General features: G+C 43.6%; 1 protein-coding gene across 1 annotated transcript in view; it reads right to left on the bottom strand.

Moving 5' to 3' along the window:
- LOC126253274 (serine/threonine-protein phosphatase rdgC) overlaps positions 1 to 18768 on the bottom strand; it is a 1933713-nt gene that overhangs the window by 725635 nt on the left and 1189310 nt on the right. The window contains exon 5 of the mRNA XM_049954489.1: positions 5563 to 5656. Within this exon, the coding sequence (XP_049810446.1) occupies positions 5563 to 5656 (94 nt within the window). The remainder of the gene's footprint in view (positions 1 to 5562; positions 5657 to 18768) is intronic.

Below are 18768 nucleotides of genomic sequence, written 5' to 3'. Positions count from 1 at the left end.
ATATTAATTTGGTTTTTATTTATTAATAGAACTCATGGACAATAAGTTCCCAAAGTTTCAATGATCAAATCGCAACCGAATCGCCAGAAAAATAAATGTGTGACGCGACTGTACTGCAACCCCAAGGTTATGAAGCAACATTTCAACACTATCTCGGTGAACAACTATTCCGTGGGTTACCTACAAGCAAACTTGCACGGGATACATCTAGAAGACTGTGAATCCCGATTTCTAAACAACTTGTGTTCATGACAGAACGCAGAACCCAAATGAGCCTCCAAATTCTCCCATATGGAATTTATGCTCTAAGACTACATTTTCATCTGTCACAGTTGTCAGAATTGCAATTTGTGATGCAGTTCTTGTATTTAATGACGGGAACGTAGGTGGCTTGAAGGTATTAGAGAGAATGGGCTTTAAGACAGGAAATTTCACTCAAGACATCTCGAGAAAAATAGATCTGCAGCGCCTCTCGGCGGCTGAAAAGTCAGTTGAAGATCTGGTAGAGGGACGTAGAAAGAAAACAAGGACCATAAGATAAGCAATGAAGGAATAGAGGACCCTGACTACAAATATGTGCCCTTCTGACGAGATGACTCCAGAAAAAACTGCCTGTTGTATTCTGTCTCGGGTTTTTCGCCCGACATTTTTTTGATGATTTTTCTGACGTTTCACCAGCACGAGTGGCTGGCATTGTCAAGGCTTCGCCACCCATTTGAGAATGCCAACCACTGGTGCTAGCGAAACGTCAAAAAAATCATCAGATAAACGTCGACCGTAAAACCCAAGACAAAAGCCAACAGGCAGTTTGATAACAAGTGTCTACGAAAGCCTTAACAATTTTGTTTAAGAAAAAACATGAAGTAGATCTTTAAGTTGCACTTCCACAAAACTGTGTTTTTAAAGTTTATGTGCCTTTTTCTCAGAATCTATGAACGCTAGAAATATGAAATTTTGTACACCTGCCTCTATAAACCCATTAAATGTTGTCGCAGGAGTAAGTTTTTAATTTCTGAGTGAAAGCTGAGAAAGGGGCAAAGTGCTTGGAATTGTGCATGAATTTGATATTATACTTACACAGTTATCATTAAAAAATTATTAAATGTCTCCTATTCGATATATTCAAAAAACTTCATAAGAGAAGCTTGCTATATGCAGAGTCAAATGAAAACTTCAAATATTTTTTAAATGTTATTTATTGTGCAGAAGTGGTACAAAGCTGTATCACGAATGAGATTTTCACTCTGCAGCGGAGTGTGCGCTGATATGAAACTTCCTGGCCGATTAAAACTGTGTGCCGGACCGAGACTCGAACTCGGTGTGGTGTCACCGCCAGACACCACACTTGCTAGGTGGTAGCCTTTAAATCGGCCGCGGTCCATTAGTATACGTCGCACCCGCGTGTCGCCACTATCAGAGATTGCAGACCGAGCGCCGCCACACGGCAGGTCTAGAGAGACTTCCTAGCACTCGCCCCAGTTGTACAGCCGACTTTGCTAGCGATGGTTCACTGACAAAATACACTCTCATTTGCCGAGACTATAGTTCGCATAGCCTTCAGCTACGTCCTTTGCTACGACCTAGCAAGGCGCCATTATCAGTTGCTATTGATCTTGTAATTCATGTATCATCAAGAGCGATGTTCACCAATTATGGATTAAAGTTAAGTATTCCAGAAGCTATGTACCTTTTTTGCTAGTCTCAAGACATTGTCCTGTTCCAGACCTCACGCCATCCTGCGTGAGCTTTAACGCGTGTCTTTCGGCTTCCCGTCATAGTGGATTGGCTGTCTTGCCAGTCCACAACACTCGGGACCTTTGCCTTTCGCGGGCAACTGCTCTACTAACTTTTTTCTTTTTTTAATCTCATTTTGTTCGCATTTGTTCGTTGCATCTGCTCGGGGCGGACGTTGTAAGACATCCGTTTTAAGTTCGTTGTTGATCGATTAACTCAGTTTTTTTATTACAGAGGGCAGCTAACCCTCTGACCGAAGACGCTGAACTACCGTGCCGGCTGACCAACTGAGCTACCTAAGCACGACTGGAAACATCCCCCAAGCTGTGGCTAAGCTATGTCTCCGCTATATCCTTTCTTTCAGGAGTGCTAGTTCCGCAAGGTTCGCAGGAGAGCTTCTGTAAACTTTGGAAGGCAGGATACGAGTTACTGGCAGAAGTAAAGCTGTGAGGACGGGGCGTGAGTCGTGCTTGGGTAGCTCAGTTGGTCAGCCGGCACGGTAGCTCAGCGTGTTCGGTCAGAGGGTTAGCTGCCCCCTGTAATAAAAAAACTGAGTTAATCGATCAACAACGAACTTAAAACGGATGTCTTACAATGTCCGCCCCGAGCAGATGCAACGAACAAATGCGAACAAAACGAGATTAAAAAAAAAAAAAAAAGTTGGTAGAGCAGTTGCCCGCGAAAGGCAAAGGTCCCGAGTTCGAGTCTCGGTACGGCACACAGTTTTAACCGGCCAGGAAGTTTCAGAGCCGTATCACTTTTCAACATAATCTCCCCCACGCTCAATGCAAGTCCTCCAGCACTAACAAAGTGCATAAATTCGTTTAGAAAAAATTCTTTTGGTAGTCCGCGCAACCACTCATCCACCGTGTGGCGTACCTCTTCATCAAAACGGAATTTCTTTCCTCCCATTGAGTCTTTGAGTGGTCCAAACATATGGAAATCACTTGGGGCAAGGTCTGGTGAGTATGGTGGATGAGGAAGACAATCAAAATGCAGGTCTGTGAATGTTGCAACTGTTGTACGGGCAGTGTGGAGCCTTGTATTGTCATGTTGCAAAATGACACCTGCTGACAGCAATACACGTCGCATTGATTTGATTGCAGGCCGCAGATGATTTTTAGGAGATCTGTGTATGATGCACTGGTGACAGTGGTCCCTCTAGGCATGTAATGCTCCGAAATGACTCCTTTTCCGTCCCAAAAGAAAGTCAGCATAACCTTCTCTGCTGATGGATCTGTACGAAACTTCTTTGGTTTTGGTGATGAGGAATGGCATCATTCCTTGCTCGCTCTCATAGTTTCCGGTTGGTGGAAGTGAACCCAGGTTTCGTCCCCAGTAACGATTCTTGCAAGGAAACCATCACCTTCTCGTTCAAACCGTCGAATAAGTTCTTCGTAAGCATCAACACGTCGTTCTCTCATTTCAGGAGTCAGCTGCCATGGCACCCATCTTGCAGACACTTTGTGAAACTGGAGCACATCGTGCACAGTGTGATGTGCTGACCCATGACTAATCTGTAAACATACTGCAATGTCATTCAGTGTCACTCGGCGGTTTTCCTTCGCTATGGCTTCAACTGCTGCAATGTTCTGTGGAGTCACAACTCATTGTGCCTGACCTGGAAGAGGAGCATCTTCCACTGAATTCACGCCATTTGCAAACTTCCTACTGCATTCGTAGACTTGTTGCTGTGACAAACAATCATCACCGTACTGAACCTTCATTCGTCGATGAATATCAATAGGTTTCACACTCTTCACTACACAGAAACTGAATAACAGAACGCTGTTCTTCCCTGGTGCAAGTCGCAAGTGGGGCGGCCATCTTTATACTGATACTGTGACGGAGTGTGTGCATCTGCGCTATGCTGCCACCTACAGGCCATTCTGCACGCTGTTTGTAGCACACTTACCAACATACAGGATAACGGCGCGAAATTTCAATTTCTTATTACAAATTTAATGTTTTCATTTGACTCACGCATATATATATATATATATATATATATGGTGGTCCATTGTGACCGGACCAAATATCTCACGAAATAAGCATCAAATGAAAAAACTACAAAGAACGAAACTCGTCTAGCTTGAAAGGCGAAACCAGATGGCGCTGTGATTGGCCCGCTAGATGGCGCTGCCATAGGCCAAACGGAAATCAAATCAATTTTATTACACAGGAGCTCCCATTTTTTATTACATATTCGTGTAGTACATAAATAAATATCAACGTTTTATTTCGGCCACTTTTTTCGCTTTGTGATAGACGCTGTAATAGTCACAAACATATGGCTCACAATTTTAGAAGAACAGTTGGTAACAGGTAGGTTTTCTAAATCAAAATACAGAATGTACATATGTTTGCAAAATTTTATTTCAGTTGTTCCAATGTGATACATGTACCTTTATGAACTTATCATTTCTGAGAACGCATGCTGTTATAGCGTGATTACCTGCAAATACCACATTATTGCAATAAATGCTCAAAATGATGTCTGTCAATCTCAATGCATTTGGCAATACGTGTAAAGGCATTCCTCTCAACACCGAGTAGTTCGTCTTCCGTAATGTTCGCACATTCATTGACAAACCGCAGACGCATGTTGTCAGGCGTTGTCGGTGGATCACCATAACAAATATCCTTCAAGTTTCCCCACAGAAAGAAATCCGGGGACGTCAGATCCGCTGAACGTACGGGCCATGGTATGATGTTCGGCAACCAATCCACCTGTCATGAATTATGCTATTCAATACCGCTTCAACCGCACGCGAGCTATGTGCCGGATATCCATCATGCTGGAAGTACATCGACATTTTGTCATTCAGTGAAACTTTTTGTAGTAACATCGGTAGAACATTACGTAGGAAATCAGCATACATTGCATCATTTAGATCGCCATCGATAAAATGAGGGCCAATTATCCTTCCTCCCATAATGCCGCACCATAAATTAACCCGCTAAGGTCGCTTATGTTCCACTTGTCGCAGCCATCCTGGATTTTCCGTTTCCCAATAGCGCATATTATGCCGGTTTACATTACCGCTGTTGGTGAATGACGCTTCGTCGCTAAATAGAACGCGTGCAAAAAATCTGTCATCGTCCCGTAATTTCTCTTATGCCCAGTGGCAGAACTGTACACGACGTTCAAAGTCGTCGCCATGCAATTCCTGGTGGACAGAAATATGGTACGGGTGCAATCGATGTTGATGTAGCATTCTCAATACCGACGTTTTTGAGATTCCCGATTCTCGCGCAATTTCTCTGCTACTGATGTGCGGATTAGCCTCCACAGCAGCTAAAACACCTACTTGGGTATCATCATTTGTTGCATGTCGTGGTTGACGTTTCACATGTGGCTGAACACTTCATGTTCCCTAAAATAACGTAACTATCTGGCGAACGGTCCGGACACTTGGATGATGTCGTCCAGGATACCGAGCAGCATACGTAGCACACGCCCGTTGGGCATTTTTATCACAATAGCCATACATCTACACGATATCTACCTTTTCCGCATTTGGTAAACGGTCCATTTTAACACTGGTTATGTATCACGAAGCAAATACCGTCCACACTGGCGAAATGTTACGTGATGCCACGTACTTATACGTTTATGACTATTACAGCGCCATCTACCACAAAGCGAAAAAAGTGGTCCAACTAATACATTCATATTTCTATATATATATATATATATATATATATATATATATATATATATATATATATATATATATTCTCTCAGAAATTGTTCAAGATATTTCTGCAAAACTTTCAGATCAGACTGTGTTATGGTAAAGAGTGGTTAAGCGGAAAGCGGCTCACCTGAGGTGGGACTCTTGGCGACCTCCGTCCCCACCGGTCGAGGCACCGTGGGGTCCGGCATGTGTGTCAACAGCGCGTTGAAGAAGTTGTACAGCTGCAACAACGGAAAAGTAAGCATCGGTCATATGTCGTGCATGGAAGATAACAAGAGCAAACAAACAGTCTACTGTGATTTACTCGCAAGTCCCCTATAGGTAGTTTTAAGAGAAAAAAAAAAAACTGAGCAGCGACAAGGGCCATGAAAGCGCCGAAAAGAAAATGAGTAGTGGTATTGTCAGTTAGTTACATGTTCCGTTGGTGATGAAATCTTCTCGGGTTATCAGCCGAGTCAAGGTGTCATTCAACGGCAACGTTTCAGCAAGTTTCCTACTTGTCATCTTCAGACTTGTCGAAACGTTGTCGGAGAACGACTCCTTGACTCGACTGATAACCCAGAAGGCTTCATCATCGAGATTCGCCGAGAAAGTCTAAATTCCATTTCATCATTTGAATGATTCTTTTATCTAAATCGTATCCTTAGATATCCGCAGACATTTCAGATGTCACTTCACGTGTTTATTAGCACACATTATGTTCATTTTTATTACGTAAATTAATATCAGAGTTCGCCTTTCGACCGAGAACCATTTTGATTTAATTCTTCAGTTACGAGAGTATCGTTCAGAAACGTATTGCGCTCTTCAGACTACCGCGTGACAAACGCATGTTTTCGTACGAGACCAGATGTTGATAGGTAGCTGGAGACACAGGACTAAAAGTGACAAGTGGCAGCCCAGGTTGCCGACAGTCACACGAGGTGAGAAAGAGAGAGAGAGAGAAATTCATAATTTTGAGCTAGTCTGCTTTTTTACGATTATGTTTATTTGGTACTTTATAACCGCTGTTTGCTGTATGGTCCGTGTAACCGAAAGCCAAAATAAATAAAAGAAAAGAGAAAAACAGAGTCAGACCAGAGAGGCAGCACGATTGGCATAGAGTCACTGTGGGAAGTGAGTCCGCAGTATTGACAAAAATTAACGACTGTAGAAAAATACTCACGTAGAAGGTACAAGAAAGGTGCGAGTATCATTAATAACTAATAGCCACAGCACTGGGTCCATTTGTGTGTTCCATGAAGTGTCTCTTGTGACTGACAAAGAAGGAGCAATTCACTCAACCAGGGTTCATCTCCATGATGTGGGTTAAAGATAGCATGTCAGTGGCAGACTCCAGAAACTTTGATTTTTTTTGTGGGGGACATACCAAGAAACACTTCCAAAATGAGAATAGCTTTACTGTATGGTTAAATGATGATGGCGTCCTCTTGAGTAAAATGTTCCGGAGGTAAAATAGTCCCCCATTCGGATCTCCGGCGGGGACTACTCAGGAGGATATCGTTATCAGGAGAAAGAAAACTGGCGTTCTACGGATCGGAGCGTGGAATGTCAGATCCCTTAATCGAGCAGGCAGGTTAGAAAATTTAAAAAGGGAAATGGATAGGTTAAAGTTAGATATACTAGGAATTAGTGAAGTTCGGTGGCAGGAGGAACAAGACTTTTGGTCACGCGAAAACAGGGTTATAAATACAAAATCAAATAGGGGTAATGCAAGAGTCGGTTTAATAATGAATAAAAATGGGAGTGCGGGTAAGATTAAAACTGAAGAAACTGCAAAAAGGTGGGAATATCAGGAGATGGGACCTCGATAAACTGACCAAACCAGAGGTTATACAGAGTTTCAGGGGGAGCATAAGGGAACAATTGACAGGAATTGGAGAAAGAAATACAGCACATGAAGAATGGGTAGCTTTGAGAAATAAAGTAATGAAGGCAGCAGAGGACGAAGTAGGTAAAAAGACGAGGGCTAGTAGAAATCATTGGGTAACAAGAGAGATATTGAATTTAATTGATGAAAGGAGAAAATATAAAAACGCAGTAAATGAAGCAGGCAAACGTCTCAAAAATGAGATCGACAGGAAGTGCAAAATGGCTAAGCAGGGATGGCTAGAGGACAAATGTAAGGATGTAGAGGCTTATTTCACTAGGGGTAAGATAGATACTGCCTACAGGATAATTAAAGAGATCTTTGGAGAAAAGAGAACCACTTGTATGAATATAAAGAGCTCAGATGGCAACCCAGTTAACCGACCGTGGCCGAGCGGATCTGGGCGCTTCAGTCTGGAACAGAGCGACCGCTACGGTCGCAGGTTCGAATCCTGTCTAGGGCATGGATGTGTGTGACGTCCGTAGGTTAGTTAGGTTTAAGTACTTCTAGGTTCTAGGGGACTGATGACCTCAGGTGTTAAGTCCCATAGTGCTCAGAGCCATTTTTGGAAACCTAGTTCTAAGCAAAGAGGGGAAAGCAGAAAGGTGGAAGGAGTATATCGCGGGTCTATACAAGGGCGATGTACTTGAGGACTATATTATGGAAATGGAAGAGGATGTAGATGAAGATGAAATGGGAGATACGATACTGCGTGAAGAGTTTGACAGAGCACTGAAAGACCTGAGTCGAAACAAGGCCCTGGGAGTAGACAACATTCCATTAGAACTACTGACGGCCTTGGGAGAGCCAGTCCTGAAAAACTCTACCGTCTGGTGAGCAAGATGTATGAGACTTCAAGAAGAATATAATAATTCCAATCCCAAGGAAAGCGGGTGCTGACAGATGTGAAAAATACTGAACAATCAGTTTAATAAGTCACGGATGCAAAATACTAACGCCAATTCTTTACAGACGAATGGAAAAACTGGTAGTAGCCGACCTCGGGGAAGATCAGTTTGGATTCCGTAGAAATATTGGAACACGTGAGGCAATACTGACCCTACGACTTATCTTAGAAGCTAGATTAAGGAAAGGCAAACGTACCTTTCCAGCATTTGTAGACTTAGAGAAAGCTTTTGACAATGTTAACTGGAATACTCTCTTTCAAATTCTGAAGGTGGCAGGGGTAAAATACAGGGAGCGAAAGGCTATTTACAATTTGTACAGAAACCAGATGGCAGTTGTAATAGTCTAGGGGCATGAAAGGGAAGCAGTGGTTGGGAAGGGAGTGAGACAGGGTAGTAGCCTCTCCCCGATGTTATTCAATCTGTATATTGAGTAAGCAGTAAAGGAAACAAAACAAAAATTCGGAGTAGGTATTAAAATCCATGGAGACGAAATAAAAACTCTGAGGTTCGCCGATGACATTGTAATTCTGTCAGAGACAGCAAAGGACTTGGAAGAGCAGTTGAACGGAATGGACAGTGTCTTGAAAGGAGAATATAAAATGAACATCAACAAAAGCAAAACGACGATAATTGAATGTAGTCAAATTAAGTTGGGTGATGTTGAGGGAATTACATTCGGAAATGAGACACTTAAAGTAGTAAAGGAGTTCTGCTATTTGGGGAGCAACATAACTGATGATGGTCGAAGTAGAGAGGATATAAAATGTAGACTGGCAATGGCATGGAAAGCGTTTCTGAAGAAGAGAAATTTGCTAACATCGAATATAGATTTAAGTGTCAGGAAGTCATTTCTGAAAGTATTTGTATGGAGTGTAGCCATGTATGGAAGTGACACATGAAGAATAACTAGTTTGGACAAGAAGAGAATAGAGGCTTTCGAAATGTGGTGCTACAGAAGAATGCTGAAGATTAGATGGGTAGATCACATAACTAATGAGGAGGGATTCAATAGAATAGGGGAAAAGTGAAGTTGTGGCACAACTTGACTAGAGGAAGGGGTCGGTTGGTAGGACGTGTTCTGAGGCATCAAGGGATCACCAATTAAGTATTTGAGGGCAGCGTGGAGGGTAAAAATCGTGGAGGGAGACCAAGAGATGAATACACTAAACAGATACAGACGGATGTACGTTGCAATAGGTACTGGTAGATGAAGAAGCTTGCACAGGATAGAGTAGCAAGGAGAGCTGCATCAAACTAGTCTCAGGACTGAAGACCGCAACAACAACAACAACAACAACAACAGGATTTAGTATTCAAGAATAGACAGTGCATGTCAGAGATTGTTTTACTAACATCACAAAGGCAGATTTTAAACATAATAAATGCTTATCATGAATGTATATTGTTAGTCTGGAGCGATCTGCAGTGTATGATATCTTAAGGAAACTTCACAAGCCAAGGTCGCTAAAGGAGATTTTATTGGGTGACCGGTTTCGACAGAGCTATGCTGTCGGCATGGGATTTCCTGCTTTAGAATTTTTAAACATATTGTCCATCAGTGCTGCAAGTCGCTTCACACTGCATATCCATTTCCCACTACCATGAAAAACACCACACATCGGCATGTCAAATATAAACGTATTGTGTAAAACATAAGCATACCTATCTTGCGCCAGTTACAAATTTTCATGTTCACCACCAGCTGGCAACCACCACCATGCATGTCCACCAGGTGCAATGTATTCGGAAGTGCATATGCAATGTGAAGCGACTTGCAACATTGAAGGACAGTATGTCTTAAAAATTTTAAAGCATAATATCCGATGATGACACCGTACCTCTGTCGAAACCGCTCATCCAATAAAATACTGTTTAAGTAATTTGGATTGTGAAGTTGTCTTCAGTTATTAAAATAAATCCACTGAGCAATAAAAGGTTAATCGTCAATTAGATGGCAATAAACAGTGAAAATTAGAATTTTATACTACAAACTTAATATTTAGTAGTAGTGCAATTAATTTATAACTGTTTTTCGAGTCAGGAGAAAAATTATTCGGAGCAAACTGAAAGCTCGTGATGTGCTGAAGTTGTGGGACAGTGAACTTGCATTCAGGGATACCTGTGGTTCAAATACCCGTTCCCCCCTCCAGGTTTACCTTTGTAGTGTTTTCCTAAATAACGTAAGACAAATGCCGAAATTCTTCGCTCTTCTTTCCAAACGAGAGGTTCTGCAACCTTTCTAATGATCTCACCTTCAAGGAGACCTTCTGTCCTTTTTCGTTATATGAAACTGAAGTATCCTCAACGGATCAAAGATAACAAAATGAAGATGACGAAATGAGAACATTTTCATGCCTAACCTAGGAAATAGTTCCTTAACGATAGACGAATGTAAGGAAACTTAATCAAAAGAAACTAGTAGGCTGTTTATAAGTCAGTATAAAGAATATAGTTATACCGTACGGTCTAAGACGATTCCGAAACGGAAAAGAAAAATAAATTCACGTTAACGGGAAGTCATGAGTGGTCACTGCTGTTTGCTTTAGCAAAATAAAGGCGTCACTGTGTTCTTCGAAAAATATTTCTGCCGAATAGTTTACTTCGTTAAGAAAATATTCTTCCATGATCCGTTACAAAAATAAAAAAATATTAGTTCTATTCCGGAAGAAGTCTACGATAGTTATCGTCATCTGCACTTAGGAAAATAGTTCTTTACAACAACACGTAACAACTAGAATCTGTTGATAATATTCCATTAGACAGTCCTAACAAAACCAATACTAAAACTGGCAGTTGAATTACATTTTTTACAAGTTAAATAAACACACAAAATGCAGTAATGAATGTTGTGTGATCATCTCAAGATAATGATGTAAGAATGTAAACAAGTCATATTGCCAAGGTAACAAACTGGAGCTAGTACTTTATTTCCAGTACACCTCTAAAACTGAAACATCCGATATACTGCATACAGAAGTTATGACCAAACTAATTACAGTTTTATGTACAGTTACTTGCCGTTTGAGGTGCGTTTAGAAGCATCGAAATTTTTATTTCTAGTATCACTGAATTCGAAACACCTCATATGAAGCAACCTGATAAATCCGCAGCTTACAAGAGGACCTCAAAAATTAAGTTATACATCCTGATGGCAGGCCAAGTAACTTTTACTGAATGCTTCATTTTACTTCTAATGGATGCATATACATGACACACTCTGTAAACAACGGTCGGAAAACCCTACCAATCATTCTGTTCCTCGAAGATATAAATCCTCTCCTTAGTCACATAGCAACTCAAGTACCGCTGTTTGAAGGTCTACGTCGTTTGAAAATGTCTATACCGCAGATGTTTTTCAAGGTTTCCTTTTTTAAAAATATCTTTATTCCAACACAATATAATAATTATACAGCATAACCCACCACTTAAGTTAATTAGTGGGCCTCGTAATTAACACATTAACAGTTGCAGCTACATACACTATGTGATAAAAAGTATCCGGACACCCCCAAAAACATACATTTTTCTTATTAGGCGCGTTGTACTGCCACCTACTGCCAGATACTCCATATTAGCGACCTCACTGGTCGTGAGAGAGCTGAATGGGCACTCCACGGACTTCGAACTTGGTCAGGTGGTTGGGTGTCACTTGTGTCATACGTCTGAACGCGAGATTTCCACATTCCTGAACATCCCTAAGTCCACTGTTTCCGATGTGATAGTGAAGTGGAAATGTGAAGGAATACGTACAGATCAAAAGCGTACAGGCCGACCTCGTCTGTTGACTGACAGAGACCGTCGACAGTCGAACAGTGTCGTAATGTGTAATAGGCAGACATCTACCCAGGCCATCACACAGGAATTCCAAACTGCATCAGGATCCACTGCAAGTACTACGACAGTTATGGGGGAGGTGAGAAAACTTGGATTTCATGGTCGAGAGGCTGCTCATAAGCCACACATCACTCCGGTAAATGCCAAACGACGCCTCGCTTGGTATGAGGAGCGTAAACACTGAGCGATGGACGATTGAGCAGTGGAAAAACGCTGTGTGGAGTGACGAAGACATTGTGCCGATCTGATGTTAGGGTGTGGGTATGGCGAATGCCGGGTGAACGTCATCTGCCAGTGTGGCTAATGCCAACAGTAAAATTTGGAGGCGGTGGTGTTATGGCGTGGTCGTGTTTTCCGTGGAGGGGGCTTGCACCCCTTGTTGTTTTGCGTGGCACTATCACAGCACATGCCTACATTGATGTTTTAAGCACCTTCTTGCTTCCCACTGTTGAAGAGTAGTCCGGGGATGGCGATTGCGTCTTTCAACACGATTGAGCATCTGTTCAAAATGTACGGCCTGTGGCTGAGTAATTACACGACAATAACTTCCGTGTAATGGATTGTCCTTGACAGAGTCCTCGCCTGAATCCTATAGAACACCTTTGGGATATTTTGGTACGCCGAATTCGTGCCAAGCCTCACCGACCAACGTCGATACCTCTCCTCAGTGCAGCACTCCGTGAAGAATGGGTTGCCAGTTCCCAAGAAATCTTACAGCACCTTACTGAACGTGTGCCTGCTAGAGTGGAAGCTGTCATCAAGGCTAATGGTGGGCAACAACATATTGAATTCCAGCATTACCGATGGAGGGTGCCAAGAAACTGTAAGACATTTTCAGCCAGGTGTCCGGATACTTTTGATCACATAGTGTACATTCATTAATGGCTATTACTATGGACAAGGTTAGTATGTTTACTATCCTACTCTACAAATACTCGAAAAGTTGTAATTTCTGCAGCGTTACAGGTGTGCCAGAAGACCTTATAAACCTACTGTTGCTGGCCTGCCCATCGAGCTAATCCCAGTGGGTGTGTCCCTGGCACTGGGATGGCCCAAATTACTTGAACTCGCGGCAGTCCCTATCGTGTTAGTGGTTATTAATTGGCGTCGGCATACTCTTCCCTAAAACTGATAGTACCTAATAACTACTATATGTGTTGTGTCAGATCAATGTTGGTGACAGACCTGCCTCCCTGATCCAGGAGCGCGGCGGATTTCGACCGTAATGGCAATCGGCCATTCCGCGCCCGGCAACCGGGCACGTGCATTTCAGTCTTACTCGGTTCTTTCCATTCAGCGACCATTATGGTCCCTTATAAACTCCCCCAAGTTCCTTTATGATACCTAGTTTGCCTCGGTGCTGAGTATCTGAAAGGTGTCGTCGCGTCTTAGTAAGGAAGAGGTGTCACGGTTGGGTAGTTGTTGACATAATCCGGTTGCCACGTCGTTGTATATCGGGCACTCATAGATAACGTGATCAGGAGTGCCTTCTTCAGCGCCGCAGTCACACGCGGGTGTTGCCCGTTTCCCGAAACGACATAAATATGTCGGGCATGGTCCATGTCCACCTCGTTGTATATCGGGCACTCATAGATAACGTGATCAGGAGTGCCTTCTTCAGCGCCGCAGTCACACGCGGGTGTTGCCCGTTTCCCGAAACGACATAAATATGTCGGGCATGGTCCATGTCCTGTAAGGAAGCGCAGCATACCCCTATTTGGCTTAAAATAACTCAACTCTAACCTTTCCCCAACGTCAGGCAACAGTTAAAAAACCATCCGCCCCGTTTCCTCATTTTCCCACGACTCTTGCCATAATTCCATTTTTTTCTGATAGCAAATTTTTCACCCACCCGTACCCCCATAATCTCCCTAGTCTTTTCAATTTTCCCTTTGGTTACCCAATACCATGCTGCCTGTTCGCGAATTCTAATGTCTAGTGGACATAGCCCCACTAAAACCAGCAAAGCCCTCCCAGCAGTTGTGTTGCCGAGAAGATTAAAATCATATGGTGCAAGTCCTGAACATCACGATCATCACCACCCATGTGTGTGCACCTTGGGAACACTGTTCGCAGTATATCGCTGCGGTTTGTTGTCAACGGCCTTGCCGCAGTGGTAACGCCGGTTGCCGTCAGATCACCGAAGTTAAGCACTGTCGGCCTGGGGTAGCACTTGGATGCGTGATCATCCCGTCTGCCGTGTGAGGTGGGCAAACTGGGTGCACTCAACCCCTGTGGGCCAAACTGAGGAGCTACTTGATTAAGAAGTAGCGGCTCCTGACTCATAAACTGACACACGGCTGGGAGAGTGGTGCGCTGATCACATGCCCCTCCATATCCGCATCTAGTGACGCCTATGGTCTGAGGATGACAAGGCGGCCGGTCGGTACCGTTAGGCCTTCATGGCCTGTTTGGTGGGAGCTTCACGATAAATCTGTGTGCTGTTTTGACGTTTTGACCTCAGTAGTCGTAATGTCCCGAGTAAATGGCTCTGAGCACTATGGGACTTAACATCTTAGGTCATCAGTCCCCTAGAACTTAGAACTACTTAAACCTAACTAACCTAAGGAGATCACACACATCCATGCCCGAGGCAGGATTCGAACCTGCGACCGTAGCAGTCCCGCGGTTCCGGACTGCAGCGCCTAGAACCGCACGGCCAACACGGCCGGCAATGTCCCGAGTACTTCAACCGCCCCACCATATATGTCACACACTGCGACGCATCTGTATTTAATCAGTATCGTAGTAGAACTGCCTCTGCAGGAAGTCGAATCAAGAACAGCTGCCAACATGAGTAACCTAGAAGCAGATATGCTCGCAGTTGTGAAGCGCCTTAAATCGCTTCATAAAAGCAAGTCTTCCGATCCAGATTGCATTAGGTTCCTTTCAGAGTATTCTGATGCCGTAGCTCCATACTTAACAATCATATACAATGGCTCGTTCGACGAAAGATCCGTATCCAAAGACTGTAAAGTTGCACAGGTCACACCGATATTTAAGATGAGTAATCCACTAAATTACAGGCCCTTAACATTAACATCGTTATGTAATAGGATTCTGGAACATGTGTTGTCTTCGACCATCATGAATTATCTATGAGAGAACGGTGTATCGACACACAGTCAACACCGATTTAGAAAACATCGTTTCTCTGAAACACAACTAGCTCTTTATTCACGCGACGTGTTAGTGCAGTCGACAAGGTATTTCAAATTGATTCCGTATTTTTAGATTACCAGAAGGCTTTCGACATCACGCCTCACAAGCGGCTCGTAATCATATTGCGAGCTTATTGAATTTCGTCTCAGTTATGCGACTGGATTCGTGTTTTGCTGTCAGAGCGGTTTCAGTTCGTAATAACTGCCGGAAAGGAATCGAGTAAAACGGATGTTACTCTGCTGTTCCTTGCCTATATAAACGATTTAGGAGACAAACTGAGAAGCAATAATAGGATGTTTGCAGATGACGCCGTCGCTTACCGCATAGTAAAATCATCAGAATGTCAAAACAAATCGCACAACGATTTAGATATCTGTATGACGCAAAAATTCGCGGTTGACCCTAAATAATGAAAAGTCTGAGGTCATCCGCTTGTGTGCTATAAAGAATCCGTTAAACTTCGGTTACACGATAAATCAATCAAATCTAAAGACCGTAAATTCAATTAAATACTTAAGAACTACAGTGACGAAGAGCTCAAATTGGAAAGAACACGTGGAAAATGTTGTGGAGAAGGCGTTTTATTGACAGGATGCTTAGAAGACGGAACAGATCTGCAAAGTAGACTGCCTACACTACGACTGTCCGTTCCCTTTTTGAGTACTGATGCGCGATGTGCGATCCTTACCAGATTGGTTTAACGGAGTACATCGAGAAAGTTCAAAGAGGGGCAGCACGTTTTCTATTATCGTGAAATAGGATAGAGAGTGTCACAGAAATGATACAGGATTTGGGGCGGACACCATTAAAACATAGGCGTTTCTCTTTGCAGAGGTATCCTCTCACGAAATTTCAACCAGCGACTTTCTACACCGAATGCGAAAATATTTTGTCGACAGTGACTTCCACAGGGAGAAACGATCAGAATAATAAAATGAGGGAAATCAGTGCTCGCACGGAAAGATATAGATGTTCATTTTTTTCCGGGCGCTATTCGAGAGTGGAATAATACGGAATTATTCTGAAGGTGGTTCGATGAACCTTCTGCCAGGCACTTAAATGCGATTTGCAGAGTATCCACGTAGATGCAGATCTAGTTGCAGAAGGAGTAAACGTGGATGCTAAATAAAGCATAACAGCACTGTAGACTTGTATTATGTGCTGCTTCAGATGAATGCTGCAGGGTCTTACCAAAATCAAAATAAAGCTCACTGAAACAGAGAGAACCAAAAGAGACGAGAGATCGCTAGATCGGGAAGAAAGAAGATATACTGAACAGGTTACCTATCATTCTAAACGAACGAAATGAATAAATAAAACTCTGTTTTCATTAAATTTTAGACTATAGACGATGTTGTGCGGGGTGTTGAAAAGTGAGTGGGGAGGAAGAAAAAAATAATGGTTCAAATGGCTCTGAGCACTTTGGGACTTCTGAGGTCATCAGTCCCCTAGAACTTAGAACTACTTAAACCTAACCAACCTAAGGACATCACACACATCAATGCCCGAGGCTGGATTCGAGCCTGCGACCGTACCGGTCGCGCGGTTCCAGACTGTAACGCCTAGAACCGCTCGGCCACTCCGGCCGGCAAAGGAAGAAAATAGAATATTTATACAGTGCACTGTTTTTATTCGTGGTTGTGACCATCTGTTACCCGCATGAAACACAATTTATAAATTGTCAAGAAATATTTACCAATTTGTGTCACTGAAGCACTGGTTGCTTAATTTCATTCTTTGTTTCACGATGAACTTCGTGTCGTTCCGGAGATGACTTTGCTATCTACTTTGTTTTTTAATTAGCATAATAAAGAGGAACACACGGTCCAGTCACATTAATGTGAACCGCCTGTGGTAGCCGCGCGGTCTGAGGCGCCTTGTCACGGTCCGTGCGTCTCCACCTGTCGGAGGTTCGAGTCCTCCCTGAGGCATGGGTGTGTATGTTATCCATAGTGTAAGTTAGTTTAAGTTACATTAAGTAGCGTGTAGGCTTATGGACTGATGTCCTCAGCAGTTTGGTCCGATAAGACCTTACCACAAATTTTCATTAATGTAACCAACGCGTGTGTTCGATGTCAATGTGCAACGGCAGGTAGCAGCATTAGCATTAGGAGGTATATAAAGCGTGTCAACTAGGGGGGGGGGGGGCAGTGGCCGGGAATATGGATAACAGTGCAGTCGTTGAAATGCGGAAACAGACCGATTTAACTGGCGTCCAGAAAGGCATGACCAGTAAGGCATGGTCATTGGCTTTTGGGACAAGGGTGGAAGTATTTCCGAAATGGCTATATTTGTATACCGTCTGAGTGCTGCCGCAGTTAAAGAATACCACGCATGGCAAAATGGCGATAAACAAAACCGACGCCGAGGCAATTGTGGTGCGCCACAGGCCATAGATGACAGCTGTGAGCGACAGCTGCAGAGATGTGTACGGGCGAACAGACGTGCTACTGTCAAACACCTGATCGCCCAGGTGAACCAAGTCTCCTCAACGTCCTTTCAGCGAACGTTGCTGCGTATAACGACCGCAGCGAGGGCCTCGTTCATGCACCCATGCTCGCTCCCGTTCATAGGCGACGACGGCGGTATTAGTACCGCAATTAGATGACCGTTGAGTGGCGATAGGTGGCCTTTTCAGAAGAATCATATTTTACGCTTCATTGGACAGCTGGTTGTTGGCGTGAAACATCTGTAGGCAAACACCTGCATGCGTTATGGTCAGGGGAATGTTTTTGTGGCATTCCCTGCATTTTGTTGTCAGTTTGGAAAATTTTGAAATTTGTGGTAAGGTCTTATGGGACCAAACTGCTGAGGTCCTCGGTCCCTAAGCTTACACACTACTGAATCTAATCTAAACTAACTCACGCTAAGGACGACACACATACCCTTCCCCAAAGGACGACTCGAACCTCCGACAGGAGGAGCTGCACAGACCGTGGCAAGACGCCTTAGACTGCGCAGCTTCCCCGCGTGGCTCGTCATTCTGCAAGGCACAATGGAGCAACACAAGTATGCGTCTGTCCTTGGGGATCATGACCACCCCTACATGCAGTCCGTTTTTCTTCGGCCCGATGCCATCTACCAGCAGCACAGTTCTATGTGTCACACAACTAGGATTGTGTGTGTGTGTGGTTCGAAGAGTATCAGGATGAGTTTACTCTACTCCCCGGGGGCCCAAACTCCATTATTTTCAACCCAATCGCCGACCGTTGTGGCCGAGCGGTTCTAGGTACTTCAGTCCGGAACCGCTCTTCTGCTACGGTCGCAGGTTCAAATTCTGCCTCGGGCATGAATGTGTGTCATGTCCTTGTGTTAGTTAGGTTTAAGTAGTCCTAAGTCTAGGAGACTGATGACCTCAGATGTTAAGTCCCATAGTGCTTAGAGCCATTTGAACCATTCAACCCAATCGAGAATCAGTGGGACCACCCCGATCGGGCTGTTCGTGCCATGGATCCACAACAGAGAAATCTAACGCAGCTGGCCAGGGCATTGGAATTATTATAGCACCAAATACCTGTCGGTACCTTCCATATCTCGTTGACTCTCTTCCTGCATGTCT

Source organism: Schistocerca nitens, chromosome 4 (assembly GCF_023898315.1).
Source record: "Schistocerca nitens isolate TAMUIC-IGC-003100 chromosome 4, iqSchNite1.1, whole genome shotgun sequence".
Classification (NCBI taxonomy): Eukaryota; Metazoa; Arthropoda; class Insecta; order Orthoptera; family Acrididae; genus Schistocerca; species Schistocerca nitens.
The sequence above is the reverse complement of the archived record's forward strand: the minus strand, read 5'-3'. Positions and strand labels throughout refer to the sequence as shown.